A 27,988-nucleotide genomic window follows, 5' to 3' on the forward strand; every position below is an offset into this window, starting at 1 on the left:
ACTATAAAAAAGTTGAAGGCTACATACAACGGATCATTTTCCCTATACTGAAACCTTTAACGTGTAACTGAGTTCCACGTTGACTCCCATAAGAATGGCCCGAAAGACATAGTAAAAACAAAGCATGTATAAACTGCTGGTCCGATAAACAAGATTACAGATTATTTTGAAATACGTGTGGAAAAGTTACTGTCTTATCTTCTTAGTTCTCTTCTCTATGCAAATGTGTTTTATTCTGTTATGTATACCGTGTATGTTGATAGTTTTCGTAAGAAATTGATGGCCGTTAATTTATATTTTAAAGCAGAAAAAATCTGGAACGAAAAGTCGAAAAGTATTTGCTTAAAAAAATCAATTGCGTTACTCAAAGTCGTCTGGCTAATTATTCAAGTATTTCATAAATAAGAGACTTTACTAAAATATACAAGCAAATATTATTCCTTTTACATGAATCATAATATTGCACTCGCAATCTCTTGCAAGGAAAAATATTACTCAGGATAAAAAAACGATTCACAATGTTAGAGTGCATCCAAGCTGGTTCTGGTAATGCTATTGTTAAAATAACTAGAAAACAAGCACAGACTAAGTTTTAGATACACAATCATCTTTTGTTATGCGCTAAGATGATACATAAGATGATGTTCTTAAATGTTTCATCCATGGACCGAAATAATCCATGAAAAGCCTGCAAGTATATCCGAAAAATATATACCCAAGTTAAATACTTTAACTAATATCTGATAAGACTAAAAGCATTCAATGCAAATTAATTTTCCAGACACGGTTTGAACGGGAAGCGTCCTAAATGACCCCCGTATTTCGGATTTTCAAACACGCAATCAAACTTGTGTTTTGGTTATGACGAGTGACTATGCATCTAACCGATCTACCGGAAATTAAATTCTCCTTGGTTCTTTCCATTTTATATAGGTCACATGCACATGGGACCTTAAAAAATTCTTTGCGTGAACAAATACCATTGAACCCAACAATATGTTTGCGTCATAAGAATAGAGAGGTAATCTTCAGCTTTTGATAATATTTAAATTCAGTCACAAAAAGCGACTAAGTGTTTCACTGGAAGTTATTTTTTAATTAACGTAAGTATTTTATCCAGGACAAGGTCGACGTCGCATCGAACTGAAACTTGGTTAAGTTCTAATAAAGGCAAACTGGGCAATTTGTCAGAAAGGACAGGTTTCCCAGTACCCAGTACATACAACTTAAGCAGTAACACCAAAATCATATCTCTGTATTGATTTCAACATTAAAGAAAAAAATTGACCGCATGAAAATCAATCAGTACTGAATTAAAATAAAAGATAGTGTAAGGAGTCAAACGATATCAAATAGATTTTTAAAAAAAATAGGGCATCAATGGAACATTTAGTGATTACCCCACCACATTGTGTGAAAAAGTGGGATGGCAAAATGTTCAAAACCGTCTTACTTTAAAAAAAATCATTGATCTGTAGTACGCACATTGGCAGTAGGCACACAGGGATGGATATCCCCCGCATTTGCAGAAGGCGCACAGGGTTGACTATCTCCCACATCGGCAGTAGACACACAGGGATGGATATCTCCCTCATTGGCAGAAGGCGCACAGGGATGAATATCCCCCGCATTTGCAGAAGGCGCACAGGGTTGACTATCTCCCACATCGGCAGTAGGTACACAGGGATGGATATCTCCCGCACTGGCAGTAGGCACACAGGGATGGATACCAACCTCAATGGCAGAAATCGCACATTGGTGGATATCTCCAGCATTTGCAGTAGGCGCACAGGGATGAATATCTCCCACATTGGCAGTAGGTGCACAGGGATGAATATCTCCCACATTGGCAGTAGGCACAGAGGGATGGATATCTCCCACATTGGCAGTAGGCACAGTGATGGATATCTCCGGCATTGGCAGGGATTAAGTTACTCTCTTACTGAATTTTGCCAGTCTTTTTTGCAACCTTTCCAAAACATTTGGTTTTACAAAAAAAGTAATAAGAAAAATGAGAAGAAAAATTGGAACAGCTTTACTTTCATAGCAATTGCTTAACTGATAATATAATTATCAATTCTTGGTACTTTTTTTGTTTTTGTTGTCCTTTTAACAGTAAAATCATAGCAACATGTGCAAAAAAAGTCTTGCTTTAGAGTGACTGGTTGGTAATTATACCCTTTAATTATTTAGGTACATTGGATCATTTGATGCACTCTAAAATGTCTAATTTAAAAAGATGCATTGGAAAGCTAACAAAGTTAATCTTGTGAAATAGCTTTTTAAAGAAATGCTAACTATACATTCAATTATGCTTTTTAAAAATCCATTTATATCATTGATTATTTGTTCTATGACCTAGTATCTTAAAAACTATAGTGGTATTTACTGCTTACGAAGTTACACCCAAATATTCTTCTGTCTAGAATAATAAAAAAATAATAGCCTTATTTTAGAAAAATTATGGCTTTACAATTACTTATTACAACCTGGTCTATGCTCCCAGTTTTTAGTGGCGTCTGAGTTGCTCATTTACTTTTGTTACTTTGTACATATTATTTTAGTTACTTTATGTTCTTTGTTGTGTTTGTCTGTTTTCCATGTCTGATCTTTGTCCCTGGATTACATTCTTCTGATTTCCGCTAGAATCTTGGTTTCCTTGATTACAACCTTTGAAAAAGGTTTTACTAAGTTTGGAATACTGCAATCTTTTGAAGAGAGTTAAACAAATAAAAAAAATAGATCAAAGCAATTCTACCTTGACTTTGTTGTTCTAAAAACCTTTCTTCTGAAATTTTTTTCACATTTTTAATATCAAAGCTTTGAACATTAATCAATCAAAGCATGTTAAAAAGTTAATACATGATTTTATTTTACTGACCAAGAATAAAAATATATTGAGCCTTGTCATTGTTGCCTTTAACATGAATTATTCTGTTTATGTTTCTGAATACTTCAAAAGCTTTTCAGTGTACAGGGCCCAAGTAAGAATCAGGTAGGATGAAATAAAACTGTGATCCATCAAACTTTTTTAACAACTTATTACTGCTTAAACAAAATTATTTCATCTCAGAAACACCCCCCCTTTACATGTTTCATTGCAAAGGTCTAGGATGGAAAAAAAGTTTAACTTAGTTAATTATTGATTGCATTAGTATTGAAATTGATGATTTTTTTATTCACCCCACTAACAAGTCTTTTCTAGATTTATTTCATATGTATGAGCAATAAAGGGGATAAAACACATTTTTAGGTGTATCAATCCATCTACCCAGGAGGAGAAAGTGTATCACTCCCTTATGCAACGGATATGTGACGTCATCCTACCTGCCCAGTTCTTTTATGGACATGTATTTATTTTTCGTATTATAGCTGACAACCCCAGCATGTAACACGACAGGGGTACCCCATTCCACCGCCTGGGGCATACATCCCAGTTGCTCTGTCGGCAGAGCGCCTAGCCCCGGCTAGGGTCTGAGCACTATTTAGTCACCTTTTACGACAAGCTTAGCGTTGCTGCAGGCCTATTCTTTTGACACCCGGACCCGCATGGGGCTGTATTTATTATCAAAAAAGAGAACATTAAACAGATAGAAATCATGATTTTAATTCATTGATCAGATCTTGTACATCAGTGACAAACCACGGAGCATTCTGTTTCACCTTGTCTCTTATGATATTTCCACCGAATCCTATAAACGCATCCTACAATAGAGAACATTAGCTATGCATTATGGATATTCTTTTTATATATTTTGAAAATGCAATATTTAATGTGTGTAACCCAATAAGAAATCTATACAGAAATAATGACTAATAATCAAGTAACTATTTGGGAATTTAGACATTGGAAACCCGTTTCAAGAATCAGAGATTGAAAACTGCCTGAATGTTCGATTATTTATATTGTTAAAAGGTTGAAAATATTTTCCCTAGCCATTTACAAAGGCCTGCATAAGTTCATACTGCAAAAAGCAAATTTATACATGTAACAATATTTGCAGCAGATAAAACACATATAAGTTTTTTTTCATATTTTTTTATGAGTCTGATTATTTATTTTTTTTGGTTTCTCTCTTTTCATTGCTTCATTACAGAGTTCTAAAATTCCTATTTCAGGTCATCCAGGAAAGTGAAATTTACATGTGAAGATGAGAGACATTATTTACAATGTTCTACTTTCCCTACATGACAATTACTAATAAAAAACTGGAAAGATAATGACAGTGGGAAAGTTTATTTGTAACTTGAGCTTGACTGTTGACACCTTAAGAGGGTGTCTATATAGAAACCAGACAGTTACTACGATATGGATGACAGATGGTTAATTTTATCCCCTTGAAGTTTTTTGTTCCTATATAACTTTTTTATCATATGTACGTCATATAGTGCAAAGATGTTTTTTTAATTGACAATGAATGACTCAGAAAATGATTTTAAAGTTCCCTAACAAAGCAACCAAAGTTTTCTCAAATTAAAGAGTTATCTACCTTTCTTTAATGAATTTCAATACTTTATATGTAATTTATTTCCATTTAATTATTGAAGTTAATAAAAATCAAAGACAGAAGTCTTCAAAGACGCTAATCGTCAAATAAAGTTTAACAAATGGCAATGCATGGCTATATATAGATATCGGGGCCCTGATAATGTATATCACCTATATAATCAATTGTAATGAGCCTCTTTGTTTGAATCAGAAACTGGGTATAATGTTATTTAATTCAATGCTAACTGATAATTTCATCTTTTATTGTAAACTTTCTGCTCTCATACAAGCAAAAAAACAAACATAGACATGTGTATGTTATTTTTTAAAAAAGGTACATTTTAGCGATCTTTGGGTCGCTTATGGTATTGACCAGGGAACCAGATTAGGAGCCAGATTAAACTAACTAAGGGGGTTTTTAACATCCTTGACTACCCTGTCGGGTCTCGCACGGACGGTAACAAAATTAAACAAATGGCAATTAATATTTATAGATATCAGGGCCCTGCTAATGTACATGACTTATATAGTCTTGTAACAAGCCCCTGTGCCTGAATTGGAAACTGGGTAATGTTCAAAGCTAACCGATCATTTCATGTAAATTTCTCGTTCTCATACAAGCAAGATACACATGTAGAACACATGTGCATGATATTTAAGAGGTACATTTTTATCTCCTATGAAGTTAGAACTATAAACTGGCAGTAAACACAGCAGAGATCGGCAGCATAACATGCAGTAGTAATCAATAATTATGCAAATTGTATGCGAAATTATGAGTGCAAGAAGTCACTAACACAACTAGCCACATAAAAACAACTGTCAACTTTGAGACAGGATGCATTTGTGATTTGAAATGGATGAAAATTTTTTGAAAACAAAATTTGTCATGTGCCAACCACTGCCTGGTTTTTGAATGCACTCCTTCTTAATTTGTTTTTAAAAATCCTCCCATTAACTTTTTAAAAATCTTTCCAGAGTTTAAACAAAACCAGTGTTTCTAGTCATACAAATTCAATATAAAATGCTGAATCATAGTCATTAATTAAATACAAGCATGAAACAATTCATAAATCAGTTAGGTATTAATTTTAATGCAATACTGTCAGTTTCATAGTTTTTCAGAGGCTGTCCGTGTAAATTCAAGCAGATGCTATGATATGGTTGGCAGAGGTTAAATTTTATCCCATAGATTTTTTTTTGTTCCAATGTAATGTTTATATTATATGTATGTCAAATAGTAAAAGATTTTTTCAAAGTTACAATGAATGGCTTGGAAAATGATTCTGAAGTTTCCTAGCAAAGTATGCTCAAATTAAAGAGTTATCTCCCTTTCTATAATGAATTTCAATACATTGTAATTTATTTCCCTTTGATTTTTGAAGTTAACAAAAAAAAGCAACTGTCAACTTCGAGAAATGATGGATGCATTTGTGATTTGAAGTGGATGAAATTTTTTTGAAAACAAAATTTGTCAGGGGCCACCCACTGCCTGGTTTTTGTATGCATTCCTTCTTAATGTTTAAAAAAAAATATTTTTTTAAAACCTTCCCTGAGTTTAAACTTAACTTTAAGAGTTAAAGGTCATAGAATTTTTTTAATCCTAAATAAAAGGTCCACCAGAAAAAAAGTAGAAGATTGAATGGATCCAGGACCTAGACAAATGAAATTTCAATGGTGACAGACCACATCAGAAATTGAGGGTCCAAGACCACAGACCTGTGCTGCTTTAAACTCCTTCAATGGTCCTTTATCAGAAATTGAGGGTACCAGACCTTAGACTCGTGCTAATTCAAACCCTGTTGTCAATTGTAATACCATAGAACAATGTTTTCCTTGATTTCACCTTTAATTAATTATAAACATCTGTAGTTGTACAAAACCAGTGTTTCCAGTCATATAAATTCAATGTAAAACACTGAGTCATAGCCATTAATTAAATAAAGATAATGAATTGATGAAAAATAGCCACGTTTGCAAGGTAAAAAGGAACTAAATACATATAAAATATGAATAAAATGTAAAAATATTGAGAAACATTCATTAATTAAATAGATGCACGAAACCATCCATAAATCAGTTAGGCTTTAATTTTAATGTAATACTGTTTTTAATTTTAATGTAATACTGTTAGTTTCACAGTTTTTAAGAGGCTGTCCTTATTAAAATCAGGCAAATCCTATGATATGGTTGGCACAGGGTATATTCTGTCCTACAGAATTTTTTGTTCCAATGTAATGCTTATATCGTATGTATGTCAAATAGTAAAAAGATTTTTTTAAGGCCACAATGGATGACTCAGAAAATGAAGCAACCAAAATCTGCACAAAAATCAAGAGTCATCTCCCTTTTTCAATGAATTTCAATGCTTTCCTTGTAATTTACTCTCTTTAACTGTTGCAATTAATCAAAAGCCAGCATTCAATTTTGAGTAAGGATGCATTTGTGATATGAAATGATTTTTTTTTAAAACAAAATTTGTCATGTGCAACCAACTGCCTGGTTTTTGTATGGACACTCTCTTAAAAGGATGAAATGGTTTACTGCATTAAAAATGGTCATCTTTGGTTTGTTTTTCATTCTTTTTGTGCCACACCAAATTGACATCTATGATAATTCAAGAAGTTGTAATAGTAAATAACTTTGACCATTATGAAAAAAGGACAGATTTCAACAATTTATATCATACCTATTTCATCACTGTGTGATTCTTATTCTGTGCTGTATGACTATTTGAGTACTTTGAATATCCCAAGCAGTGACATTAGGTATTTCAGGGATGACGTCAAGTTATGAGTCAGTTTTATTAATAAAAATCTTGTTGCTATGTTGTTTTTTTACAATATCTTGCACAATGCACCTCTTAAACTATAGCCAGATTACCAATATCACTATACTGATATTATGTGAAAATGGAAATAATGACCAGGAAAGGCAATTTTCATCATATGATGCATTTCTCTGAAATATGCCACAATTATCTCCCGTGGGTTTTTTATTGTATGCAAATACAGTTCAAAAACTACTTCTGTTATTTTTTTTTGCATCAAGTTTTATCACTATTTTGTAGAAAATAGATAAAATTTTTTATTACAATTAATTCTGACTTTTTTACTGTTTGATTTGGTCCTGTGGTAGGTAAAAAAATTAGCACTTTTCATCTGTCATGTCTGCCCTACCTCTCGATTATATGCATTACAATGAACCTTTAAAAAGGACAGTGGATTTCTGAAACTTACATAAGTAACCCTACTAGTAGATATTTTAGTACAAAGAATTTTGAACAGGTGGACTCTTTTTCATGTATATGGAAAAGTACTTGAAAATAAACTGTGGTCTTGTGCAAAAAATTCCTGCTATATTGAAATCCAATTATCCCTTTTCACATCATATTACATTTCTTTTATAAAAGAATGCCTCTCTACTATGGTTTCGAAAATTTGCACATGTTCCTAATTTGTGTTTAAAACATTATTTTTAGCTATGAGAGCATATTCTCATATCATTCAACAATTCAAAGTTACATGTATTTTAACTATAATACCCTACTTTTCATGTGCTTGTTTCCATGACAGTTTTAAAGACTTTGAAAAGGCTGAAAAATATTAGATGCATAAAACACTGAAGGAGGTAGACCTAGGGTAAGGGACACAACTCTTACTAATCATTGGCATGTTTGTAATAGGTGTAAAACCACTATTAAAAGTCTTACTTTCTATGTTGAATTAAGCAGTTTTAAAGGTCCCAATCTTTTTTTTCAAGTTTGTTAAAATGAACTTAAACAGGTTTGATCATAGAGAAGACCCTTTTAAGACTCTCTCATAAAATTTGCAGCATACTTTTAATCACTTCTAAGAAAGAACGGTGAAGTAAAAGTAGGCAGGTACTAAAAATACTACTTTCCTTTTGGAAATTTGACAAATCAATGGGCTTAAGATCTAGATTCTGACAAATTATTCTCTACATCAGAGTTCAAAACTGTTGTATTCAGTGTGTACCTGACATGATAAGCTTTCAGATGATACCCAGTTTGCATATACTGTCTAAATCACAAAAAATATACAATGCATCCTAGAAACTACTTTGTTTTTCACAGACTACTTTCTGGTATGTGCAGGCGACTGGTTCCCCTTAATAGTGGTATTATATTTGTATTCAGCATTTTACATCCATCACATGTAAGCATGTAAGTAACTTGGACTAATTTCATTCTGTTTCAAATGAAAGCTTTGGTGAAATCGAATATGATACAAAAATATCACTGATTTCAAGAGTTATGTCCCTTACTTTAGGTCTACCTGTTTACAAGAAGTTCTCCTGTTCATAAAACATGATTTTGACACTGTATGCTTTATTTCCCCGATTTAGCTGTTTCACTAATGTAATCAATGTGTTATTTAATTTTAATGATACTACAATCAAGTATTGAATCTGAATATTTATTTCTGTTTCAAATTGTTACTAACTAATTCATAACTAATTAATAATTATTGTGGAAAAAATACTTTATATAAGTGCATAATGAGAAAATTTTTGAAACAGCTTTCTGTGAAAATTAACCAATTCAAAATCTCCAACTACATCAAAGTAGCTGGAGCACAACAGGAACAAAAAAATATTAATATTGCGGAATAAAAACCATATCTATGAAATAACTATAACCTATGGTAATACCTTTCCCCATTCCTAAGCCTCATATATTTACAATATATGTACCAGTATTTTTAACAACAGCTTCAAAATTTTATTACTTCTTTGGGCCTACAAGTGGTCTTTAATTTGTTTAAAATATAAACCTGTATTTATACACCATAATAATCAGCCTTCACCTATCAAATTTTAGGCAATATTACATGCAATCCTTTTGTATAAAATTCATGTCTTATCCAATATAATCATTAAAGGGGTTCAATATAGACTGGTTTCACACAATTCTGGCAACAATACAATGAGGCAAAAACATATCTAAGACTCTTATGTATGAAAAAAATTCAGACTTGACAAATGTTTTGGTTTGGCATCCTTGACATTGTTCCATAAAATGATTCAATTTTTCTCAAATCTTTGTATTTAAGTCATCTGATTGGTCAATATATGAGATAAGAAAGAATTTAAAGAAATTTGATCTGGACTTTTTTTGTTGAAACAGCCTCCATAGTCTTCAAAGTGAACAAAAACATCTCCAGAACTTACAGCTGGTGGACAATATTTGTGATCAGAAAGAATTTTAGGAAATTTGATCATGTAGTTTTTTTCTAGTGTCTGAAATTTGAATAAAATTATTTTTGAGAACTTACAGCTGGTGGACAAGCTTCCATGTCTGTAGCTCCATCACCAATCATTACAAGGTTCTTATATCCGTGTTTGTTCTTCAGTCTCTCCACAACGACTCTTTTACCCCCCGAGGATGACGTTGGTTGATCTTCATCGAAACCTGCATAATCTCCTACAAAAGATATTGAGTTCTAAGTGAACGGTATCAATTACCCCTTTAAATCTATAAATACTTTCTTTTTGATGCATGGAACCTTATCACAATGTAGTAAAAATTTCACAGAGATCCATTCACTTTTACTCAGGAATTTCTTCATGATTAGGGACATTCAAAATCAATCCAAGTCTGGTAATGACCTTGTGGTACAATTCAATAGAGATCCATACATTTACAATTAAGTTTTCAGTGTTATAAAATGCCTGCTTTTGGTCTATTTTCCTATTAATTTGTGGTAATCGTTGCCAAAATCAATCAAAACCTTCCTTTTGTGGTTAAATATAGAACCTTTTGGGACATTATCATGGAAATCCATACATCTTCACAAAAACTATTTATGTCAGGAAACCAGAAAATGTTGTCCTTCTTGTTTTCAGCTATTATCAGCCCCTAAATCTTTAATTGATCAAGTTATAACCTCTAATACCAATCCAAGTGTGATATTTGTGGTACGGAACTTTGTGTATCTGTGGTATCAGAACCTTGTGGTATGGAACCTTGTTGTATGGAACCTTGTGGTATGGAGCCTTGTGGTATGGAACCTTGTGGTACAATTTCATACAGATCCATAGACTTATATATACTTGAGTTATACAGTTGGTTTATGAAATGCTTATTTAGGCCACTTCTTTTCTTAAATAGTTGGTGTTATAACCCCTACATCAATACCAACTTTTTTTTGAGTAATGGAACATTGTTGTTGTTTCTACAACCTTTTAAAGATGATATATTTGTACATGTGTCTTATTAATCATAAGACAGACCTCAATTTCTAGTGAACTGATATATCCTTATATAAACCAGTGTATGACATAAATTACACAAAAAAGTAGGTGGTAATTTCGCTAACCAAAATAATATATGCATGTCCTGTATAGTAAATGAATTTCAGTGGTCCCTTAGATAAGTGTGTTTTTAACTTGAAATAGATTTTTTTTTCTACCATACCATAAATTTTTTTTTCACTCTTATAAGCATCTGAAAAAGACATACCATTAAAGTAAAACTTGATTCTGTTAGCTATAATGTTTTCTACTGGAATGTTCAGTTGCTGAGCTACTGGTACCAAGATACTCTGGAACCCGCCAGATACTAAGTACACATGCACTCCTTTTCCATGTAAACAGGATACCAAGTCTCTGAAAAATAAAAATGATTAAAAATGGCAATGACACAATACCAAAATAATTTGATAGAAAAGTATTACTTTTTTATAAATTTGCCCTTCAAAATATCCCCATTTATCCAATTTGAAGATTTACATGTAGTTCAGAGTGATTTTATCCATGCAACACTCAAAGACTTAGAAAAAGACATGGTGGTTCTAGTAACATCAGGGTAAATCACTGTTGTATTTTTTTCAATTGACAATTGTCCCTGTTAAAACAGTGGTCAGAAAAGGATAACTATGTTTACAATAGTAATTTCTGTAGAACTCTGAGATACAATAGTTGTGATTTTGTAAACACTATTAATGCTTCATTTGACTCTTCATAGAGACGAATCAGCTTTGTTAAATTTGAGAGTTATCTACCTTTATAAAAAAAACAGCAAAATATAATTAAAAATAGGGCATTATTGGAACATTAAGTGATACTCTGCCACATAATGGTTAAAAAAGGGGGATGGAAAAATATTCAAAATGGCCTAACTCGATAATGTTATTTTGGATTTTGCTGACAATTTAACTTGACTTGTATTTTATAGCACTACACAACTGTGCCGAGTTTTTTTTTTTTTGAAATTCATTTATCCGTTCTAAAGTTATTATCTAGAAACTGTCTGGGGCAAACAAATGGACAAGAAGAGAGACACACAACTTTTCTGAGGGCTTCACATGATACCTTGCCACTTAATATGTGGGTGTGTTATAAAAACACTGAACAAATATCTGTCACCCTTACATTGTAATTAAGGTCCAGCTGAAGTCGATAACTGGGACATTTCTTATTAAAATGTTTTCATTCAAAATTTTAACAATGCATTTTGCTGAAAATTTAACTTAACTTGTATTTTATAGTACTTGATAAGTACGCAAAGTTTCAAAATAAAATTCATTGATCCATTCTCAAGTTATCATCTGGAAACCATTGGGAGATGGACAGACAAACATACTTGCTACTTTTTTGGAGGGTATCACATAATAAAATTTAGAATAAGCATAAATCACAGAATGATCTTACTTGATTCCAGGTGTGAACAGAGGGGGATGTTGAGCCATAAAATCTGCTACTTTCTGGATAGTTGGCTGTACAATCTTAAGCCTCTCTGTCAAAGCTTCTCTAAAGAACACATTTCCTCCCATAGCTTTGTAGGTCCTTAAAATATACAAGGATGTCCATCAAGAAGTTGATGGTGTGAAAAAAGAACTTATCCCATAACAGGCCTAAAAAAGAGACCATATTAACTCCCAAGTGAAATTTTGGGTACAGTTTCTACATTATTAAGCAAAAAGTACCCGGTTGTCAAAACCTGGATCTCCAAATTTATGACTGTTTTTAATACATAAAAAAGTTATGATACATGTACATGATGAATATTACAGTAATAAAAATACTTGAATGCTGTCATACTAAAGTTATAAAGAATACAAAATCATCTGAATCATGTATGAAGCACTATCATGACTTAACATGTACCTTAAGGAATGACATTCATAAAAATAAAGCCTTCATGTGAAGTTTTCATATGAAAGAGGGTGGTAAACTCCATCTAAGGGTAAATACCGGCACGAGTCTGATAGCAGACAAGTAATGTGAGGGAAAGTTGAAAAGAACTTTGAAGAGCGAATTCAAGAGTACATGAAACCGCTTAGAGGTAAATGGGTGGATTCACAAGGATCTTCACACATTAAAACACTAAAAACAAGGGTAATAATCATTGCAATGTAAAACATTAACCCTGAAATCCATAAATCGTAATGTTAGCTTGAAATTAAGTAGACTTTGTAAGGACTATTTGTGTATGAATTTAGGTCATAATATAGCAAGAATAAATATGGTGAATATGTCAAAGAGACAACACAGCCAGGATGAAAAATGTCAACCATTAATGAATTTATTAATTGTTGGTGTTTAAGCAGCAATATTTCAGCTATATCCAGGTGATGAATACAATGTATGAAATGGATGACAAAAAGAATATGAAATGATGTTGAAATGAAAAATGGGAAGGGACACAAGAATACTTGGGTTAACAAATTTTGATTGCCATGGGAAATAGGAAGAGGGGTAAGGTCGAGCAATTTAACCTCCTGCGGTGGAGTGCTAAGGTTCCCACTCCTTTTGAATAAGGCAGCAGGGTTCTTTAACATGCAAAGAATGTGGCATCTTTCTCAACACATTGCACCACTATGGTTTGTGGTCAGGTATTCCCTAGTATGGCCTGACGACCCCAGCATGTAGCATGCCAAGGGTACCCCATTCTACCACTTGGGGCATACAACCCAGTTGTTCTGGGTGCAGAGCGCCATAGCCCCCGGCCAGGGTTCTAAGCACTTTTTAGACACCATTTACGACAAGCTTAGCACTGCTGCAGGCCTATCCTTTTGACACCCTGACCCGCATGGGGCAACCAATAATGTATGTTGATCTGAATATATATCTGGATACTATAGAGTATGCATGGACAGATGGAAAGACTGTCTCCCTGACGGTAGTATGTGTTACAATAACCTTGCCATTCGTACACATTGCAACAACAATAAGCAGCCAGAAGGAAAGAGCTATATGAGAATATATATATACTAATAGCATATGCTCACAATTTTTACCATTCTACAACTTCATCTCCTACACCACAAAACTTGGCCAGTTCATCCAAGGCTTCATCCTGCAAAACTGTAGAGTCAACATCAAAACACACAGCATCCACACTCTTCCATACCTGTTTACACTGCTCTGTAGACATCATCCTGAGGAGGAAAGTGGAAAGCCTCCTACATGTACTGGGAAACCCTTTACAAAATATAATATGATTATATATTACACAGTAGCTATGCATTCTTCTTTTCAAAGATAATGATTTGGCTGAATGAATCACCCAATCAATGGAGCTAGCGAGCAATTTAAATTATGGGTCACTAAAGGTGTTTCATGAGGACAAATGTGAAATAAGATCAATTGTATCACAGTTCTCAATTTTACATCGATTGAAATATATACAGCCATTATCATGATATTGATGTGATGTACAATTATGATTGAGTGATAGTGTAGACCTTCTTCGAGGAAACAATGTAGATCAACATTGTATGTAGATGCTACTATATTGAACACAAAAATTAGGTTGCCATGAATTTTTGTATAAACCAAACAAACTCTATTTTTTTATAGATATTTTGGATGCTTGTATTACTTGACAGCATGATTCACATTACAAAACAAAATATTCCACCATCAAGGATTGAACCCTACACCCCATAGTGACTGTCCAGTTAAAGATCAGTTTGGCTTTAACATCTAATTTTGGACTGGCCATTATTTAGTATATCCAAAGTCATCCTGACACACATGGTTGGCTAAAACATATCAAATTCTTTTTTTGACCGAACTAATTTTTATTATTAATTTAAATTTGGGCCCTTTGGACCTTCATGTGAACAAATTTGGAATGGGGGTCAACTTAAAAACAGTAATATTAACTAAATCACTTAAGCAGCTTTAGACATTACTGAAATTCACAGCCTAATCTAGACATTAAAGACAAGAAGATTTAGTAAATTTTGTTTGAAAAATAACAATATTAACATTTTATTCTATATAATAATTATATAGAATAAAATGTTAATAATGTTATCTACGTTGTATTACATGTACTAAAATTTTTCCCTGTCAAATACAAATGGGAGAATTGAACACAAACAAAAAGTTTTTGCTCATTTCTCCCTCCTGGGAAATTGACTAGGCAATCAGCAATTTACATGTATGCATAGTATTATAGTCTTGTGTTTGGTCCATAATTCTCGAATAGGCTGGACCTTACTACAAAATCAATTATTTTTTGGTACACCTTCACACATTGGGGTCGATGGTCTTAAATTAAATTAAAACCCTAAGGATGACGAGGAAGATGAGGACAGGACAATAAATATATGCAGATGTCAATAATATCAATGATACTAACAAACTTAACTACAAATATGTAGCTTTGAAGGTCTCTCTTTTTAAATTTTGAAATTTCTTTGAGACCGTAAGAGCAAGTACCATGGAGTGGTGTGAGTTCAACCATTATTACATGTACTAACTTAATTTCCCATAAGGTTCCCCTATATATTGACAAAAAAAGTAATGTCCTGGAAGTAACAAAAAGTGACTGTCCTTACAGAGAAAATTCATTATTTCCTTAAATCAAACAAATAAAAATTTATAGGTTAAGATTATATTATGTTTTTTTTTCTGATAGTTTTTAAGCCTTTTCCATTTTTTATACTTATTAAAAGAAGTGAATATGATGTGTTAAAATTTCGGGAAAAATGTGGATGAACGTAAGTTAATCTCCACTGTTCCACTGCTGCTGTTGTCAAGAACCTAACTCCCCTGGGAAAAATATAACTCTGATAGTATTATCTAAAGTTGAAGCATAGTTTTTCTAAGATAGTAAAGGCAATCATTTTCTGTATATATTTTTATAAGGATTACATCCAAGAGTACAAAATGTACTACTTATTAATATCAGAAATTATTCCAAGTCTATGCTAAGCAAAGCTAATTTATAAGCAATGAATGGAAACAATTGTCTTACAAATCCTTTAATGTCTTTCGTAATTAACTGACTACTTTGTGTACATGTAATCAGCTGACTGGACCTCTTTGGTGACCCGGGTAAATAGGATTTTTTTTCTAGCTACACCGGATGAATGGTGCAGATAAAATACAGACGATCCCGATTTCAATAAAAATAAAGATACTAATAAGCAATCAAGAAATAAAGAAAATTGCTGACTTTCTATAAAGTTCAGTCATCCATTTCCATAAATACACATTTTCTTGTGGGAAAAATACATGCTCTCATCATTTTATTTTACAGAAGCTCAGAACAAATCTCTTCCTTTTAGAACTTTTTGAAATTAATTATCTCCCCTGTTTTTGGCCACAAGATTGCTGATTTCACAATTTTCACGTTTTACGTTATTAGATTCTTTAATGTAAGCCTGATAAACTCTTATCAAACTTGGTTACCTTTGTTGCATGATGAAACCATGTCAGAGTTTTTTTTTGAAACAACTCGCATGCACTTGACTGGTTTATTTTTTGTAGCAAGGATCGGTATCTACATGCAGTTCTTTAAGAAGCAAGCGCCTGTGCTACAGTCACTACTACATATGCAGCCTGACTATACTCAACGTCAGTGCATGCCCTTTATAGATTTAACCCTATTTCTTCTCATCCATTCAATTCTCTTTTCCAAACATTTGAGCACTTCGGTCTTCATAGGTGTGTCAAGGTGGCTCTTCAGATTTGTCTTTGGTTAACTTACAAAGAATCAACACCTAACTCAAAATATGTTGCAGCTATTTTTTTTAATCATTAAAAGTTTTCTTTTAAATAATCTTTGGAACAGATTATCTATGCCCTTTTTAGTACAAATTTCTATATTCAAAGATTATGGTTGAGAAATGAGGACTTTTCCATCTTGGCATTTTACTAGTTATTTCTGAATGGCTTCTGGTCAATTGAAATTCCTCAATTAACCATTCATATTAAAACATGAATGGCATATGGAGCTGTGCTGCTCCATTATTACTGGTGGGACCTCTTTGTGACTCAGAATGTAGGGGAGCTACATTATTGTAGACTAGACTCCAACCTGGATCTTACTCATTTGCAATGTACTTGTAGTGGATGCTGCTGTTGGAGCCATGTCTCGTTTTCCTTATCTTCAGTTTATATATGTAATTGTAGTTTATTCTGTTTATTGCATAGTATACATGTACATGTATGTTGGTGGACAAAGATTTGTTCATTCAGGTTCCACTTGTACTATTTTGCCAATTTCTTCATTGTGATTTGATCTTTCCAGCTGAAAATTGGTACATAATTACAAAATGACATGATGGCTAGGCTAGAATCAATGATTTTTAAAATGTTAATCGAAAAATTGATTTTTAGCTGATTTTCTGTTTTCAAAACGTCAAAATTTGTAACCTGAAATTCTTTACACAAAATCAAAGTCCAGTATTTTTATCTGTACAGTTTTTATGCATATTTGACATACATTGTAAGAACGTTGCAATGCATGAATATTGAAACAGGGTTTAGCATATCTCAAGCAATTTTCAGACCTCAATATTCTGTAATAAGGAATATTTTAGCAAAACATTATTTGGGTACATGGAAAAGTTGGTACAGGTATGGGTAACACATTTTATTCCCTACCCTATTTCTATTCACAAATGGCTTCAGGCGATAAGTGCTGCTGTTAGCAACATTTAGATCACTGTAGCACATAAAAACCTATAAAATCTTTCAAAGCCCACACTCCAATAGAAAGCAACTTAGAGTCTTTATTCTTTTTTTGAAAATGGTGATTAAAAAGTACATAGTCTATAATTGACCAATATTGATAATTATCAATGGCCTTAGAAATTTTTCAATGATCATGAATTCATTTAGTTGTTGTGTAAGGCAAGGCTTATGTTTAAAAGTACGACTAAAAAGTAAGAAGTTGGAACATTGACAAATATAAATGTCAACCTATTACATTTTTGTATTGGTTTCTCACCTTATGATACATGGAAATCATTTTCAGTTTTAGTTTAGGATTAAATAATGCTTTTCTAGAATTTATCAATGTATATATTCACCATATACTTTCTCCTTATCTAAATTACAAAAAAGGCTTATACTAATTTGATTGGAATTATTATTGCACAAATGTTTATTTGTAAAATTTCAAAATATGTAAATGTATTAAATGTTTTACAGATAACTGTACACTATGGTTGTGAGAACATATAATGATGAGTTATCCTATCTTGAGAAAGTTGGAACCAATGCCTGGAGAATCAAAAAAGGATTTGTGCCAAACATGAAGGTTGGTTCATTATCATAATTATTTACTTGATACACAAACATGATCTCATTACTGTAATTTATCTTGTACCATCTTAATACAGACAGACAATTCTATATGAAACTCTCACCACTATACATATACTTTAAAAACTATAGTCTCATAAAAAGCCAGTGTAAAAAAAGTTATGAGAAATTATGTTTAGATAAATACATTTTTTTAAACTATATATAGCTAGTTGTATAAACAATTTATACATATATTAATAATTGAAGTAACAATTCTCAGCAAAATAGATGTAAAAATTCTGACGTCATGAATATGAAATACACCTTGTGACTTCAGAATTCAATAGCAGATTGTGGCTGTATTAAAACATGCTTATTCATTACTAACAAGAAGTACAAAGGGTTACGGTCATTAAGGCCTATTTAAATTGTGATCCATAATTCGTTATGAACTGAATTATTTTATAATACCCCTTTCTCATCATCATTTAAATAACAAAATTGTTGAAATTTTGTTATTTTAATAAATGTAGAATTTAAAATTTAAATTTCATGACCACATTTGGTCATTCTCAGAAATCTATGCTTTATATTCTAAATTCAGGAGTATCATGCTTGAATGTTGTGTAGCTTGTGTTCATACTTTCCTGTTCAGGTGTGGACCGCTGTATGTGTATTTGGTTGCAACTGCAAAGTATTTTATTGTGATATATTAATACAAGTATTAAGTGGTCAAAATTTTGTATACCACTGTCTTGTAAACTTGTAAATACACATTAAGTATTATGTTGATATTATGTTAGGTGAAGGCAATTTTTTCTTACAGGTTGAAGGATTATTTTATGTAAATCCACGCTTAGAGAAATTGATGTTTGATGAACTAAAACAGTCTTGCAGATCACAAGGGTATGGAGGATTTCTTCCAGGCATGAAACAAATTGGCAATGTAGCAGCCCTACCAGGAATTGTTGGGGTAAAATAAATAGTACTACACAATGTTTTTATCAGGTTCAAGAAAAACCATGGCTTTATTTTTGTCTCCTGACACACTTCAAAATTTGTACACCTGCAGTATGGCCTGTTCTATTTTTCTATGATAAATCATTGGCCCTTGGACTAATCTCATGGTCATACTTGTAAAAGTGGTATATTCATTTATACTAGTTTCTTGCCCAGTTAACGGCATATTTTTGTGTTAAAAGGTGACTAAACCAGACATAAAAAGCTGTTAAACATTTATGAGACAAAATGAAGTCAAAAAGTATCCTCTCCTTTCTTACAAAATTAGGAGTTTTGCAGTAGTTTTTGGATCCCGGTATATTGGTCATTCAAACTAGATATTTTGTTAAATGTAGTCTTGATTCAATAGGCTTTGTGGTTGGGATAGGTAATTTGTTTAGGCATTTAGCCAAAATCTCTTGCAAAAAAATTAAATGAAATCAAGTGCTTTTCCCTGGTGTGGAGAATGTAAACAGTTTGGCTCCATTTTGAACTAAGGTTTCTATGTTTTTGTTTGGATGACCTGCAAACAAAGTTTTGTTGGCAAAATAAGCATTATGCAAATATTGTGCAATTTCCATTTGATTTTCTAATTTTTTTTTTTTTTTTTTTTTTTTTTTTTTTTTCATAGCAGATTTTATAAAAAAACCTAACATACTCCTTTGTTCTTATTGTAAGTTGAACTTAAGTAAAAACGACATACTTTTTTGGGCTTATGACCCAAAAGTTTATTGTATAGCCATTTCACAATTACAGTAATTGATTTACAAAATGTATTTAATTGAAAGCAGGCTTACTTTCATAATGGGAAAGAAGTTGCTACATGTTGATATTTGATATTTTATAGAAATATTGACCTTTTAATGTGTTTTTTTAGAAATCAATTGGCTTGCCTGATGTCCATTCTGGTTACGGGTTTGCTATTGGTAAGTTTTATAAAATGATGACGTAATTTAATTAGCCAGAAATTACCTGTTTGCTCAGTACATTGTGCACATTCTTTGTTGCCTACGTTCAACATAATTATCTCCCCTGGTGCACAAAAATCTGATTTCACATAAACAATATAGAGGTTCATTGAGATAAGATGTGTAATTCTTATCATTATATCAAGTTTTAAACAAAAAGAAAATGCTGCCATAAAATGACTTCTAGATATACATGATATAATAACAATTTATATTTATTTTTTGAGGAGACATGTACGGTAATTGTTTTTACAAAAAGAGCTAAAAAAATTTTGTTGTTTTTGAATGAGTCTCTAATTTCCCATTAGAAATCATTAAATAAAATTGATTTTTTTTCTTTTTTGCACAGGAAACATGGCTGCCTTTGATTGCAGTGACAGAGATTCTGTTGTATCACCAGGTGGCGTTGGGTTTGACATTAACTGTGGTGTCCGTCTTCTCAGGACTAACTTGACGGAGAAGGACGTTATTCCAGTGAAGGAACAATTAGCTCAGTGTTTGTTTGACCACATTCCTGTAGGTGTGGGATCTAAGGGAATAATTCCTATGACAGCAACGTAAGACATCTGACAATCCAAATACCATAAATGTATTAATTTGTGGTTGATGATTTTGATTCTATCAGATGAACATATTTGTAGGTATCGATTTTGGCTGTTTCAAAAAATGTTCAACATTATTTAGTTTTTGAAGTCAATTTTGCGGGTAATATATTGTGTGTTTTTCTGTCCACCGCAAAAATAGCAAAACTTGATGCGCTTACAGTAATAGTCAGTAATATCACAGCACTGTGAATTTTAAAATGATGGCTTTCTAATCTGATCTCTGGATAAATACTGGTAAGCATTCTTTTATCAGAGATGATTTAAAGCCTTCAATATCAGTTTCAATGGATTTCAAACCTCTATAAACCTAAAATCTGTATAAACCATTAGAGGTTCACTTTAGATTGGTTTAACCCTGAATTTAATACCTTTAAAGATCACAGATGATTTTTTTCCCCCCTTTTTAGCGGAATTCCACCAATAGAAATCCGGATTTTATCATTATGATTCTTTTTTTTATTGTTTATTTATTTCCGATTTTACCAATTTCCGCTTTGTTTGACGTCCCAGAAAGATGTAATGCACATGTATGTCTATCTATTGCTTTTAGGAATCTTGAAGAAGCTCTTGAGATGGGAATGGATTGGTCTCTAAGGGAAGGTAGGTCATTCATTACACAGGACGTTAATGTCAGGTTTGGACATTGTTATTGTTTTTATCTATTTTAAGCCGTCCCTGAATTATGGATGCTGTATTATTATCAATATATGAAATATTTGAAGTTGGAACTTCTTTTTATGATATCAAAATAAAGCAAGTAGAGGAAATTTCATTTAATGTCTTCCCACAGTAAGGAGCATTACATTGAGGTTAAGTTACATTAAGACCTATTTCACATGGAAATCTTCTGATACATGTTTGATACAAACCATTCAAATTAATATTTATGTATGAATTTAGATAAATTTGCATTATTTTAACATAAGCTTAGGCAACATCTATCTTTACAGTTGAATACACTTGCATTGGTATTCAGTGCTATTGAATGTATTGTTCACATGAAATTCAAGTGAAGAGTCATTTCACATGGATTTCACAAAGTTTGTTTACTCACTTCATGTATGTGAAGTAATTTTTCCTGTGTATACTTCTCAAAGGGCATAAGATGTATTGTACGATTTAAGTGTTGTGTTGACCACTCGTGATTGGATAAAACCGTTCGTCCAAATAACCAAAGCAGCAATATGCAAATTAAAATAATCCATCCACAAAATCTGAAAAAAAAATGTTGTAAGCTCTGGTAACCATCTATGACTTTTTAGACAGTCACCTGAGAGCTTATTACTTTCACTGTCTCAACTTGATATAAGAATTGGTTTTACGCATTGTGAATGTAATGTGTATTTGTATGTGCTTAAAGTATGAATTAATGGACACTATATTAATGTAGGAAGCAGTATGACGGTATAAAAATGGACCTGAAGTAAGCAAAATGATACTTCTACGTTAAAAATTCCATATTGCCTTTCTGGCTGTCCAGTAGATCTGTTATACATTATATAGCTTTATTTGTCTGTAACAGGATATGCCTGGGCTGAAGACAAAGAACATTGTGAGGAGTATGGCAGAATGTTACAGGCAGATCCTTCTAAAGTCAGCAGTAGGGCCAAGAAAAGGGGGCTTCCTCAGGTAAGATTAATATATTGAAGTACATGTTTATTTATTAGGTAGTTGTGATCAAAGAGAAAGGAAGGTTTTCTTCTTGATTTCATGTTCAGGTTAATGATTCATTTTTATAGTTTTTATATGGATTTTTGGAAAGCATTTATTAGGGTCATGCTTTGCAGGTGCAGGTGCCCATTTGTGTTTATTTTGTCCATCCATCTGTTTGTCTGTCCAACTGTCTGTCCATATGTTGAAAGTTTCTGTGAGTGCTGAGATCCTAACTGTATAAAATGAGAGTTTTCATTAATTACTTTTTTTGAAAGTGCACATTCAGCTTTAGTCAAGTTAAGAAAATGATTTTGTAATAACTTTCATTTTTGAATAAGCCCAGATATTAAGAATCAGTGGTCCTTTTCACAAAAAATCGTAAGTGTAGAATTAGTCGTAAGTTATGATGTCATAGTAAATAAAAGTATTGTGATGTCATAACTTACGACTAATTTTACTTTTACAATTTTTTGTGAAAAGGGCCACTGATTTGCAATTGCAAAGTAATTCTTTATGTCTATTAATTTTAAAAAAATGTTTGTAAAAACCAAATTATCAATGAAAAAAAAAAAACAGATATTTAGAAACCATGTATAGAACTTATATTTTTATTAGTAATTTAGGAAGTTAAATATAAACTACCAACCACATTTATGATTCAATAGTAAGTAACTTTTTCATGTTTTTGTGAACACTTAATTTGGGTTGTGACCTTTCTTGACTTTGTCAGTATTGTCAGGTTTTCATGTATATCAGGGACACTAAAATATGTGTGACCAGTTGAAAGCCCACTACCAGCATCAATGAATAAGTTTGCACTACATCCCAAAGTCCCAATGAAATAATAATAAAAAAATAACGTTTCGTTTTGATGTTATCCTGTCATAGTTGTTATCATGGCATCAACAACAAAGGTTTGAATAATCTGCTTCAGTTTTTTTTAGGAAAAACATAATGAAATTGAGAGATTTTACATGTATCTTTCATATTTTACCAAGAAAACTTTTATTTATTTTATTTTATTAAAAAGTTATTATACCTTCAAAATTGTCCAGGAAACCCAAACAACTTGTGTGTTGATTTGGACTATTTCCAACTTGATCTGCCTGAGAGTTGGGACTGAGAAACATGGATCAAATAATGCATGTATGTACGATGAACTTATTTCAAATCAATTTATTTTGTAGCAACATAAATATAAAAAAGACCATTAAAGGTCAGCTGATCTGTGGAAAGTCAAGTTTAAAAAAAAAAAAAAATATTTTGCTTTTTTTTTGCAGTTAGGAACATTAGGAGCAGGAAATCACTATGCTGAAATTCAAGTAGTTGATGAAATTTACAACTCGTTTGCTGCCAAGAGGATGGGTATCGATTTCAAAGGTCAAGTCTGTGTCATGATCCATTGTGGTAGTAGAGGCTTAGGTCATCAAGTTGCTACAGGTAAGGTCAAAGGTCAAGGTTATATATGGTTTTATTTCAGTCAATTCAGATATTGTGTGCATTATTAAAATTTTGTCAATTTAGTCAAGAATTTGAATTTAATTATGGAATTTTCAGAAATATTCTGCTTCAGACACCTTTTCACTCTCGTGTACATTTGAACAGCATTTTATAGAATTAAAGTGTATATGATGTGATCATTTACATGATATTTTTTAAATGCAGATAAATTATTTTGTGCATTTCTTTATGAATACAATAAATTTCCAGATGCTTTAGTGGCTATGGAAAAAGCTATGAAACGTGATAAGATTGACACAAATGATAGACAGTTGGCCTGTGCCAAGATAAACTCTGAAGAGGGTCAGGATTATTTGAAAGGAATGGCATCAGCTGCTAATTATGCATGGGTCAACAGGTCAAGTATGACCTTTTTGACAAGACAGGTAAGATTTATTGGGGAAATATTGCATTGTTATTGTACATGTAAGAATAAATTACTTACAATGAAAAAGCCAAATTTTATAGAACAGTGATACAGAGTTCCCTGCCCTTACAATTTCAGTGTAAGGCTCTCAATTTTAGGCCATCTTATGCCCTAATGATTGTTGTCAAATTCTTCACAATTTGAAAAGTTTTCTTTTTTCCAGATTTTTTTTTACTCTAACTGTTCTTTTGGTATTTTATTCCATTTATTTTTACTAGGCATTTGCCAAAATGTTCAACTCCACCCCTGATGACCTTGACATGCAGGTCATTTATGATGTCTCTCACAACATAGCCAAATTCGAAGAACACTATATTGATGATAAACAGAAAACATTACTGGTACACAGAAAGGGATCTACTCGTGCCTTTCCTCCTCATCACCCTCTGATACCAGTAGATTATCAGCTGACTGGACAGCCTGTTCTGATTGGTGGAACCATGGGAACATGTAGTTACGTCCTGACTGGAACAGAACAGGGAATGATGGAGACTTTTGGTACAACTTGTCATGGAGCTGTAAGTTCTAATTTATTTAGCAATATTTAAGAGTACAGTATAGGAAAACAAAGGTGTAAGGGAAAATATTCATTAGATGAAAAACACTGACAAAAAATACTGATTAGAAATGATGGAAAGCAATGTAGAGCCTTCAACATGGAGTTAAAACTAGCATTAAATCTGCCAACTCTTATCAGCCATTTACAAAAGGTACAATTTTTACCAGGTCATTTTAGCAACTGCTAGTTATTTCAATTGTAAAAACTGTCTCAGTGGTGGTGTACAAGTTTGCCTCAAATACAGGATGTGATGGGTTCGACTCCTGGCCAGGTTATACCAAAGACTTTAAAATTGGACGTTACTGACTCTCTGCTAAGCACACAATATATCAGAGATAGAGTGAAGGTAGGTTCAAAGTCAGCAATGTGTCTTAATGGAGATACACCTTCCTGTGGGCTGTTGCATCACTGTGCTAGGACATGAAAATCAGGTTAAGCTTGTTGGACCAGTGCAAAGTAGGGTCTATACAAAAATAATTGGTGATTTGTTTTTGTCCTGAAAAACATGAAATACTTATCATAGGGTGTTTAACAACAATCAGTCAATCAATACTGTAAGTCTCAGTTCTTAAAAAAAGGCTTGGACCATTTAAAAGGGAAAAGACTGCCATCAAATAAGTTTCTGACCCAGGAATATTTTTATTTTTAAGCAGTTAAAGGTGAAAGCCTGATAAACAGACAACAGCTGTCCTGCAGTGTCACCATAAACAACAATGTACTGATAATTCTTGAGGATATTTTAGTGTTTTCACTGTATATGAATTTTTACTTTTAAACTTTTTTTCTTGTTCAGGGAAGGGCATTGTCAAGAGCCAAATCTAGGAGAAATCTAGACTATACCCAAGTACTGTCAGCTCTTGAAGAACAGGGAATCAGTATAAGAGTAGCATCACCTAAACTTGTTATGGAGGAGGTAATACATCCTACATGTTGACCTTATGAAGTCTCCATTTTGGAGATCTTCCTCTCTCCAATTTCTGTGATAGGGAGATGTAGCAATATCTAATTTAACGCTTGGCCATTTGTATGGTCTTATATTAGTATTAATGCTCTACAAATACATATAATTGCTGTTTAAAAAAGGAGATTGTCTTCAGTGTCTATTTAGGACTTCAAATATCACTAATTGAAGTCAAATTTTGAGGGGAATATTGATTTAGAAAGAATGAGTATACTATTAGCAGATTTGAATACATGGATAGAGTTCAGATTCAGTATGGATGAATATTTAATGATATACTTTTTCACCGTTTCTTTGAAATTTGTTAAGTATGGATCCTTGAAGAAAGGCTTTCAGCTTGTATGTTTTAATTTTGTTACAATGGTATATTTGTGAGACAATTTAATAGAAGTAAAATGATATTACTTGCCTGTAATTTTACATGATGGAGTATTAGGAGTAACTAGAGTTTCATTTATATTTTCTAGGCACCAGAATCTTACAAAAATGTAACAGATGTTGTTGACACATGTGAGTTGTTTTTTTTTTTAAATTTCATTTAGATATGCATTGTATTAAAAAAATGTTTCAATTTTTAAAGAGATATTTTTGGCTGGTAAATGAAATATTATGTGATTTTTTTAAGCCAAAATTACTTTGTCAATACATTACATTGTAGAAAAAAAAAGCCCAAAACAAATTTGAATTTATACATTGAAAATAAAGTAAATCTAAAGGTTTCATACGTTATGATACCAATGAGTTTTTGGAGGAAATTTGTGTTGAAATAATAGGTCAACACAGGTCATTCAAGACACACTTGAGTTCTTTCATACTAAGATTTATAACAGGTACAAATATATTTACTTAAAATGTTACGTTTCTTAACAAAAAGGTATAGTTTCATTTCAATTTATTTCCTTTTTCATGTGATAAATCTGATAGTAAGATTTACATCATACCTGTCCAATTATTTCAGGTCATTTTGCTGGAATCAGTCAAAAGGCCATCAAACTTCGACCAATTGCTGTTATCAAGGGATGATCCTACGACATTCCTCCCCAAGAACTGGTGCTGGTGTTAGACAAGCTAATGTGATACGGACCCTGAAATCTCTCATCAGACATTTATCGTCACAGTGCAGTGTTTAAGTGCTTAAGAATGTGGTCTGTTTCAGCACTACTGAGAAAGTGATATGATTCATATGATACAATTGTCATGGATCTTGTAATTTGTTCATGCAACAAATTTTACTACTCAAGCATGTCTTTATTACTCCTGAAAAGAACTATGTTTTATTTAATCAAGAAAGGCTGAGGTATATTTATAGGTGAAATTTGCCCCCTTATTTTCATGAAAATTGATGTTTGAGTCACAGCAAATTTTACTTGCTGAACAAAAGTGTTATTTGCCTTTATTTATAACTTACCTGTATATTACATTTAAGTCATAATCACTACTGTAGTTAAAATAGCCAGTTTTCTTAAATTTTACAAGACCAGGGAGGAAACTACCCATTCCACATGAAATACAAGTGTCTGCACCAATGCAATATGTTGATGTTCTGACACATTTTTGTAAATTTTATCAGACTTCCTGAAGTTTTAGTGGGTCTACGTTGGCACAAATTTGAAAAAGTGATAAATTTTATACCAAATTCTTTTTAAACTATGTTTGACATGTCATTACCCAACAAAACTAACTATAAAATATAATATGGTAATGTTGTACTACATTTAGTCCTTTACAAAAATGCTGATTGGTAACATTCTATTACCATGTTTAGAATTTCAGCCTAGTAGGGGCCAAATTCATCCCTAAGTGTACCTTGTACTTTAAATTCCAGCAAACTAAGGAAGATGATTCAAATCATGAAACTTTTACATACATGTATGAAAATTACTTGTTTCCAAATGTTTTAGAAATCCTGAGAATAAGTGCTAATTATTGTACTCTATATATTTGTTAATCTACAGTCTTTGTTTCAAAGATAAAATAAGTCCAAAAAATTTAATGTTTGTTTTTGAGCTGATGCCTTTTTTTGTAAGTTCTTTTCAGAGGGTATCGTATCGGTATCACATGATACCTTGCCATTTCATGTAGGATTTTTATTTTATTTTTTTTTTGGGGGGGGGATGATTTTTTCTTGCTAACTAAATAAATAAAACACCCACGAAAATAAGTTGGTAAGCAGTAATTGTGATGGTATAAAAATGAACAATAGGAGATAACAATATTTTTATTGGAAACTGCTTCAGTGCAGTTAATATATACTTTGTTTGTTGGAATAAAATGAATATTACTGGTATTCTAGATTTTAATCCATGTCTAATGAT

The 27,988-nt window shown here is 32.3% G+C and overlaps 2 protein-coding genes across 3 annotated transcripts; one reads left to right on the forward strand and one right to left on the reverse strand.

The window, feature by feature from the left end:
- Positions 1–3,587: 3,587 nt before the first annotated feature.
- Positions 3,588–15,833, reverse strand: LOC148628183 (phosphoserine phosphatase-like). 2 transcript variants are annotated; one of them, XM_088584314.1, is made up of 6 exons: positions 15,723–15,833; positions 13,753–13,936; positions 12,164–12,298; positions 10,974–11,119; positions 9,787–9,935; positions 3,588–3,705 (listed from the first exon to the last, which is right to left on the reverse strand). In XM_088584314.1, the coding sequence occupies exons 2-6, from the start codon at positions 13,890–13,892 to the stop codon at positions 3,598–3,600; spliced, it is 678 nt and encodes a 225-aa protein (XP_088440440.1). In that variant the 5' UTR covers positions 13,893–13,936; positions 15,723–15,833; the 3' UTR covers positions 3,588–3,597. The 2 variants fall into 2 exon arrangements, with proteins under 2 accessions (XP_088440440.1, XP_088440449.1); XM_088584323.1 differs by having other exon boundaries at positions 15,767–15,785.
- Positions 15,834–16,028: 195 nt separating this feature from the next.
- Positions 16,029–27,960, forward strand: LOC148628184 (RNA-splicing ligase RTCB). Its single transcript, XM_088584336.1, has 13 exons — positions 16,029–16,125; positions 17,906–18,014; positions 18,828–18,974; positions 19,878–19,926; positions 20,318–20,525; positions 21,124–21,173; positions 22,096–22,202; positions 23,507–23,666; positions 23,937–24,112; positions 24,372–24,671; positions 25,506–25,625; positions 26,141–26,183; positions 26,632–27,960. Exons 2-13 carry the CDS (start codon positions 17,919–17,921, stop codon positions 26,694–26,696), a joined length of 1,521 nt encoding a protein of 506 aa, XP_088440462.1. The 5' UTR covers positions 16,029–16,125; positions 17,906–17,918; the 3' UTR covers positions 26,697–27,960.
- The last annotated feature ends 28 nt before the right edge of the window (positions 27,961–27,988 follow it).

The sequence above is a fragment of the Perna viridis genome, chromosome 1 (genome assembly GCF_037379345.1).
Source record: "Perna viridis isolate PV_CMFRI_1.1 ecotype Kerala chromosome 1, ASM3737934v1, whole genome shotgun sequence".
NCBI lineage: Eukaryota > Metazoa > Mollusca > Bivalvia > Mytilida > Mytilidae > Perna > Perna viridis.